This window comes from Sinocyclocheilus anshuiensis, unplaced genomic scaffold, assembly GCF_001515605.1.
Source record: "Sinocyclocheilus anshuiensis isolate Anshui unplaced genomic scaffold, SAMN03320099.WGS_v1.1 scaffold701, whole genome shotgun sequence".
Lineage (NCBI taxonomy): Eukaryota > Metazoa > Chordata > Actinopteri > Cypriniformes > Cyprinidae > Sinocyclocheilus > Sinocyclocheilus anshuiensis.
In genome coordinates, this window is record NW_015539895.1 from 710,349 (window position 1) to 718,458 (window position 8,110).

At 36.4% G+C, this 8,110-nt stretch overlaps 2 protein-coding genes across 4 annotated transcripts in view; one reads left to right on the top strand and one right to left on the bottom strand.

The window, feature by feature from the left end:
* The window catches only part of LOC107685922 (H(+)/Cl(-) exchange transporter 7-like), a 23,025-nt gene extending 20,134 nt beyond the window's left edge, over window positions 1-2,891 (top strand). For both annotated transcript variants that reach the window (XM_016482674.1, XM_016482676.1), the window contains 2 exons: window positions 664-744; window positions 1,503-2,891. In XM_016482674.1, coding sequence (XP_016338160.1) covers window positions 664-744; window positions 1,503-1,589 — 168 coding nt within the window. In that variant the 3' untranslated portion in view covers window positions 1,590-2,891. The remainder of the gene's footprint in view (window positions 1-663; window positions 745-1,502) is intronic.
* Window positions 2,892-5,301: 2,410 nt separating this feature from the next.
* Window positions 5,302-8,110, bottom strand: part of LOC107685924 (retinal cone rhodopsin-sensitive cGMP 3',5'-cyclic phosphodiesterase subunit gamma-like) — a 9,099-nt gene continuing 6,290 nt past the window's right edge. The window contains exons 2-4 of one of the 2 annotated variants that reach the window (XM_016482681.1): window positions 6,418-6,820; window positions 5,845-5,885; window positions 5,302-5,700 (exon numbers count right to left, since the gene is read on the bottom strand). In XM_016482681.1, coding sequence (XP_016338167.1) covers window positions 5,624-5,700; window positions 5,845-5,885; window positions 6,418-6,572 — 273 coding nt within the window. In that variant the 5' untranslated portion in view covers window positions 6,573-6,820 and the 3' untranslated portion in view covers window positions 5,302-5,623. Of the gene's footprint in view, window positions 5,701-5,844; window positions 5,886-6,417; window positions 6,919-8,110 lie in introns of both variants that reach the window. The other variant, XM_016482680.1, reaches the window with a different exon arrangement.

Below are 8,110 nucleotides of genomic sequence, written 5' to 3' on the forward strand. Positions count from 1 at the left end.
ATATATAGGCTACAACAAGGTTTAATCTGGCCGCAGAGGAACACAACTGGGTTGCCTGATATAAAGAGACGTAATCCCCAAAACAGAGCTTTACACTTGCTCAATACGGAAATATCTGTTAAGTGTGCTACTTATCTTTGTCAACCTGGCAACCCTGTGCACGCGCTCTCTCTCCACTGTGAATAAACATGCTTGCTTTCTGAAAATACTGGTAAGCTTGCAGTTTAGCGATCTCCACTTCAATATTCTATTCTCATAAAAGTGTAATTCATCAAGTGTTCATTTATGAGAGAGAGAGAGAGAGAGAGAGGGGCTGTGTATGTATGAATTACCACCGTTTTGCCGCATTTCTCTATTAACAGTGAAGCTGTGGCTTTAATTCTGTAAACATGAAACATATGCCATAACCTATATTGTACTGTGGTACACTTATGGAGGCCCTTCATAATGCAGAGGTCAACTGCCTGCTCTGCCAATAGTTAGAAATGGCTCTATAGTATGCGGTGTTTAATAAACAGCTGTTTTACTAAATTCTGCTGAGGTGAAATTTAGTGCACTCCCGTATCGTGATATGCATCGTATCGTGGCCTCTGTATCGTGATACGTACTGTATCGTGACTTTGCTGGTAATACACAGCCCTAGTCTTTGATGTTTCATTTCAGGAGACTTCACTCCCCCGTGTGTTTAAATTGTTCCGGGCGCTAGGACTGAGACATCTGGTGGTGGTTGATAATGAGAACAGGGTAAGTGTATCACTGTTTTATTGTGGTTCAGTTACTGCTTTTAACTTGCAGCTAATCTTTTAGCACAAAATATTAGCACTATACTAGTAGTATTATTAATCATTGTTGACAGATATTAAATATTTTTTTTTATTATTTATCTTTATTGATCAGTATTATATATTTCATTTTGCATGTTCATTTCCTCTAGTTTTACATGAATCTTTCTGTCATCTTACACTCTCTTAAAGTTAATCTTCAAAAATACTAATAATTTAATAAACTGTCAAATGTCTAATCTTTAGCAAATCTCAGAATGAATATTAATTTTTTTATAGTGCACATTTTAATGGCGGTATTACTAAATTTACTTGCAGCATTTAAATGATTATATTTATTTACATTTTTTTTTAATAACATTTTGGAATTGTGTACTAATTAAATTTAGACAGTCTTCAGGTATTAATATTTTTTAAAGGGGAGTCAAGACACATCTTTTTAAAGTTGCTTTTGAGTATATTGATATAAATATTTATTGATATTGAAAAATACTGTTTTTTTTATGTCTGTTATATTGCACTTTAGATTGACTATTTTTTTGTTTTTTTTAAGCTATTATTGAAGAAACTTGAATATTGACCATTTACCGGTTATCTGTAATAACAACGAAATAATTAACAGCTTATTGTATCAGTCAAAATTTGCCATATATCATTCAGAATATTGCTCGTTCCCAGTAAGGTAATCAGTTTCGAATTCCCTGTGCTTTGGATGTGAAGGTTGTGGGACTGGTAACCAGGAAGGATCTTGCCCGCTACCACGTGGGTAAAGATGGTCTGGAGGAGCTTCACCTGGCTCAGACATGATTGGTCATCATGTTCACCCTGGACCCTGCCTTCAGAGCACCAGCTTTGGACCTTAAAAACTCAGGGGCTGGTCAGAGTCTTTCTCATGTCAAAGATGCCAAACACAAACCTGCAACATGCACAATTTGTCTGACGTTCAGTATTTTAAGGGCTTGATTATTGGCTTGATTATTTGAAAAATGCATTTTTGCTCCTTTATCACACAGTTATGCATTTATTTTTTCTGTAGAAATACAGCGGATGAGCACATTATGTTAGTTTTGCACTATGTGACTGTTTATTTATTACAATTATATTTTAGAGTAGATGAGCTTTAAGTAGCATTTGTAGCATTAAGGAACCTATTGGTGATGTGCACTTAATACAGACTACTACATATTGTATTGTTACAGACATGCAAATATGGTTCATTACATTCTTGTTTACCTAGTGCTGTTTAGGATTTTTAAACGTTTCCGTCTTGATTTATAAATTTAATTGGTATTAAATCTGTTAGGGTAGATCAGGTCCTGAAATTAAATGCATAAATCCTAGTTTTCACATGCCTCTTGGCATTGGCAAGTTTTGGTACGAGTTTAAAACTAGCTAGTGGTTTTATGCAGTACATTTTCTGAGGGTAGTTTGTCTACACACAATGTGAATTTTCTGCCTCGAGCTGCATTTGTTTTCTGTGAAAATCTATACATTAAAATGAACATATAAATCCCAGTATTGAGCAGTGAAAGATAATTATGCTAAAATAATTGCCAAACGTTCTTTAACTGAACATCAGATGAAGTGTATAAACGTGACATCTTGTTTTGTTTGTGTGCTAAAAAGTTTGACTTGTAGGCTCACCGCTTCGTTTAAAGCCAACTTTTTTTGTTTTTATTGATCGATGACTTTCTCTCTGATTATCTCTAATTTTAATATAGTTTTTGATTTGGATTAAAAAAAGAAAAAAACTTTGTGAACTAATAAAGCTATGAATCAACAATTCATGAATCTTTAGTAACTCTCTCAGATAATCATAGTTGATTTGGATAAACATCTGTGTAGTGCAAGACGGGTCAATATTTTTAGTCCAACCATGTATTTCTTGAATGTGTATATCTATAAGTTAATTGTCAGCCTTTTTGAGTCTACCATTATAAAGATGGCTTTAAAGCTAATAAATGTGGATTAAAATACCACCATTTTGTTTCAGTAGATGAACTTATGAGCAGTCTGAGACTTTGGCTACATATAAATGTTTTCACTTATTGTAGATATCAGTGATTCTGGGAAACGTGCATTATGTGTGACTGACAATCTACTAAGTGCTTCAGGAAACTCAGCCCATGTTTAAATTAGCTAAAGCAACAACACTACATGACTAAGCATTGTGTTATTGTTTACTTGGCATATTCATCATCCCTGATTCTACAATGGTACATTCTTGTGAGCTATGTGAAAAAATGCTGTGAGGTATGAACGTGTAAAATGGAATTCTGTGATTAATGCTACAAGGATCTCATGTAAGTTTTCAAGTATGAATCCCATGATCCACCCTGTTTATCATAATCAGTGCTGTCATATGCAGCTAAACATGTTTTATCCACACACAGTAAGGCATATCTTGAACAATCAGCCTCCATGTAATGTATTTCAGAAGAGAGGACTTGCGTAATTATACAGTTTCACATATGGATTTCTAATAATTGAAAGAAAAACTTTTTACATAGTTTATTATGTAAATACATTTGAATATTGCTGAATCATGGGTGAGTGTGAGGTCATCTGGTTAGTGTTATAATATGGACTGGCAAATGCTTTTTAACTATGCTACAAGTGCTTTAACTGTAATCGTCCATATACATTTATTTTAATTCCATTGAAAAAGAAAATGAGCATAGAGCGTTAAATGTGTCCATCTGCAGCACAGGTGCCTGAGGGTAAAATCAGTGTGACCTAATCCATTTAGAGCAAGTCTTAGTCTCCTTTCCTTAATCCTCTCAAATTAATAGGTGCCAAAATACCTCTGTCTGGCATCAGCTGCTGTAGAGCATTCGTTACTGTGGCAGTGCTCTATTTTACATTTTACTCCATTTATTAAGTATCTTAGATTAGGATAGAAAAGTCATAAAAACAAGAAAAAGGTTTTTATACAGTGGTGTAATATTTTGTAGAAGAGCATAATCCATAATGCTGTCTGATATTCATCATTTAAATTTATTGACTATCGAATTTGTATGGTGTATTCTTCAGCTGTGCCTATTCATAAGCTTGGTTGCAGGTATGCTTAAGAAGTTTAGTGTGTCATTTGTTATCTATCTGCATTTTCTTTTTGAAACACATAAGTGGGCTAGTATTGGGTATTAAACACTCCCAGGCTGAAAATGGGCCCCACTCCGACCCTGCTGTTAGTAATTTTCTGGCGCAATCGGTTAAGGCTTGTCAAAGCGAACCTTCAACTATCCTAAATCGATTTGCGATTGCGCATTTAGCACAACTAATCTCACTTCTGTGTTTACTGAAACATTTGAAAACGCTGTTAATCATACCTATGTCTAAAAAAACAACAACATTTCTATGATCCTAAACTTTAGTTTTGACTTCCTTTAGTGAAAAATCCCGACAAGCTTATTCTTTGAATTGTAATGCATAACAAATGTAATTTACTGATTGTACATTACCCTGTTAATCTGCATGAAGTAATTTAGAAAAAATAGAAAAAAAGACTTAAAACAAACTTAGACAAAACTTAGAAGAAAGCAATCTGAGTGGCAGAACAGATATTGTGAACTGATAATCATTTAAAAGGCATTTTATTCAAGAAGGGTCATCTGAGGAAAGACTACACATTTTTGCAGCAATGAATTTCTATGTTGGTCATGGTACATATTAAACTTGTTCATGTTTCAAATACTTGAAGCAAAAGACCATGTCTACACCAAATCTTTATTTGAACATATTTAACAACACAGATTAATGTCTATTTAAATGAAGCCAAATTTGCTAACAGCAGAAGAGATTCTAAGGCATCAATACAACAGAAGAAGTGATTTTAAAGGGGTCATATGATGTCGCTAAAAAGAACATTATTTTGTGTATTTCGTGTAATGATGCGGTTTAAGGTTAAAAAAACACATTATTTTCCACATACTGTACATTATTGTTTCTCCTCTATGCCCCGCCTTTCTGAAACCCGGCGATTTTTACAAAGCTCATTGGTCTGAAAAGCGAGGTGTGCTCTGATTGGCCAGCTATCCAGTGCATTGTGATTGGCTGAATACCTCAAGCGTGTGACGGACTTCTCTTTTGGATATCGTCCTCCTTTGGAAGGCCAAACAAAGTAGTTTCGCTTTCACAACGAAACACAGCGCCTTCACGACATGGCGGCGGCAGCAACAACAATACTACAGCGAGAATAAAAGTTACGCCTTTCTTTGCGTGAACATTTGGGCGGCGTTATGCAAATCTTCCCACATCGTGACGTAGACATGTGGGGGCATGTTAGAACAAGCCATTTTAGGTAGGCGTGGTTGACTCTTAACTTTTATAAAGAATATCTCTTTGGACTTGAGACTTTAGTCTTTGCAACTTTACAGATCTTCTTTATGCTCCAAGAGCTTGTAACACTCCAAAGAGAAAGGAAAAATTTTAATCGCATCATATGACCCCTTTAAACAGCTAATAAGGTCTCTCCTCTCAGGGTACATCTGCTAAAAAAGTCAAAATATAATACAAATAAAATAGATATTGAAAATAAGTATTTTGGTTATGTGCTGTAGAAAATAACCCAAACAGATAAATCAAATCCCACATTGTTCCACATTCTACAACTTTATATCATCCTATATCTCCTGCATCTCAATAATCACTACATTAGGCCTATATGTGTTGTTCATTCATAGGCTGGTGGGTTGGCATCTATACAACTCAACTGTTTGCAGCAGAGTATCAAGGCAATGGCGCAAGTGTCAGTTTGCAGCATCCCTCATTTGGGGATCCAGAGGTGGAGCTAGTCTAATCCACTAAACAAGTCCAGGTGGCACATCTTCCTGTCGTCCGTTTCAAATAATACCATACTGGGCGAGTTCGTGCAACTCCAGTTGGCTAAAGGCTTCCCACGGACACACCACGGTGATGTCTGTGCATGAAAGTTGTTGGCAGATGAAGAACAGCAATGAGCCAGACAATGAGAAAAATCAGTTTGCAAGAGTAATAGGTTTAGCATATAACACAACACAGTATTTGATCACTACATAAGCAATGTTCCAAGGGTTGTTCTCACCAGTGCCAAGACCGTCCATTCCTGGGATCTCATCTCCAAATCTAATTAAAGAAGAGAAGAAATTGATAAAAAAATTAAGTTTATTTCCTAACATACTCTTAAAAATAAAGATTCCAAAAGAGGGGTTCACAATAGAAGAACCATTTTTGGTTCCCCAAAGAACCTTTCAGTGAACAGTTCTTAAAAGAACCATTTTTCTCTTAATGTGAAAAACATTTAAAAAAATCGAAAGAACCTTTTTCCACTATAAAGAACCTTTTGTGGAATGGAAAGTTTTCATCGATGTTAAAGGTTCTTCATGGAACCAAAGAAGCCTTTACTTTTACCTTTGTTTTTAAAAGTGTATAGAGCAGGGGTGTCAAACTCAATTTCTGGAGGGCCGGAACCCTGCAGAGTTTAGAATCAACCCTAATTAAACATACCTGATCCAACTAATCAAGTCCTTCAGGCTTATCTGAAAACTACATGGTATTTGTGTTGGAATAAATCTCTACAGGGTTCCGGCCCTCCAGGAATTGAGTTTGACACCCCTGGTATAGAGAGATCAATCAGATTTAAATGTCGTCTACTCACCCTTTGACTCCCTTCTTGGGAGGTTTGCTTTTGAATTGTCTTGGCATTCTCTGTTTGAATTTAGGTGGTCCTCTTCTGGGTGTTGTTGGTCCTACCACTCTTATCGGGCCTATGGATGAGTCGCTGAGACTGTCGCAGCTATTTCCTGAGCTCATCCCGTACAACGTCTCTGTCAGATTTTTTCCAAAAGTCAGGTTCTTGTGGGCTCTAGTGTTTGTAAATGACTTCTTGTTCAACGTCAATATCTCTCCTTGCAGTTGAGGAAAGCCGGCTTAAATACAGTGAGGCTGGCCTATGTTTGCGTCAATGGGTCAACAACAAAGCCTGACAGATTGGCACATTGACATAGCAGCAATGTGTTGCAGGTTAACTCAGGTAAAAGCGCAAGATCACTCACTGGATTCTGAAAACACAAACAGGCCTTCATTGAGAAATCTTTACTTCAGTACACCTGGAGAGTCTGTCATGGATTAGATAGAACGTATGTTTCATTCATGGCTTCTGCAGAGGAAATGAATGAAGACAAAATCTTATGTGGTCAACAACTTTGATAATGACATTAAACCTACCCTTGGATGGCGGTATAAGCTCCTATGCAAGGAGCTTATACATGCAAATCTATCTATCTATCTATCTAAACAAACAAATATAAAAATAAAAACGTATTAATTTTGAAATGGTGATTGAATCCCTGCAGTATTTAACACATAACATGTCAACATCGAAGTGAAAAAGACAACAGTATTATCTGCACTTCATATGGACCAGGGTTGCTGACGTTCAGCATGGCATGAGCTACGTTACACATTAATGTACTTAAAGTTAAGTCCCTGACATAAAGATTGTGACTGATGTTGGACGTTTGAGCACCATTAAGAAGATCATGTCACACAGAGACAGATGTCAAATGTAGAACTGGGATATGAGTGACATGTTCAACACCTGCTTTTTTTAAAAGAAGAGGAATTCAGGCCAACAGGTAAAATATCATCAAGCAGCCTTTACGGATTATATATGAAGTGGTACAACAATAAAAAGGACTGACTTTTAAAGCTCAAAAAAACCTTTGAAAGCTCAAAGTCCTCCATCTCCCGTTCACAGCGTGCTCTGGGTCTCTTTGAACGTTAACTGCACTCTGAATTACCCACCATTCCCCGCAGGTGTGGATTGACTATAATCTCATGGAGCTCCTAAAGTGTAGTTCAGACATCTGCAGAGAGTCTTCTGTGGCATAAAAGTGAGAATGCGTAATCAGTGCCTGATTGTATTTCTGTGTTAGATAGTTAGCGTTGACTTAAGAGAGTAACAATTATTATTATTATTATTAGTAGCAGTCAGCAGATATAAATACACAAACAACGTTATAAAAAAAAGATAAAGTGATACAAGCAGATATTAAAGGGGTCCTATTATGCTCTTTTACAATGTCTTTAATTTGTTTTGGGGGTGTACTAGAACATGCTCTCATGCTTGGTGGTTCGAAAAACGCATTATTTTTTTACATAATTTACATTATTACAATACCTTTCTCCCCATCCTGGCACAAATGGCTCGATTAGTTTCGGGTTTGATGAAGGCCCGCCTTCCGAAAATGAAATGTGGTGTGATTGGTTAGCTGTCCCAGTGCGTTGTAATTGGCGAACAGCTTAGACGGTGTTTCAGTACTGCCACGCCCCTTGCTCCGTCTTTCAAC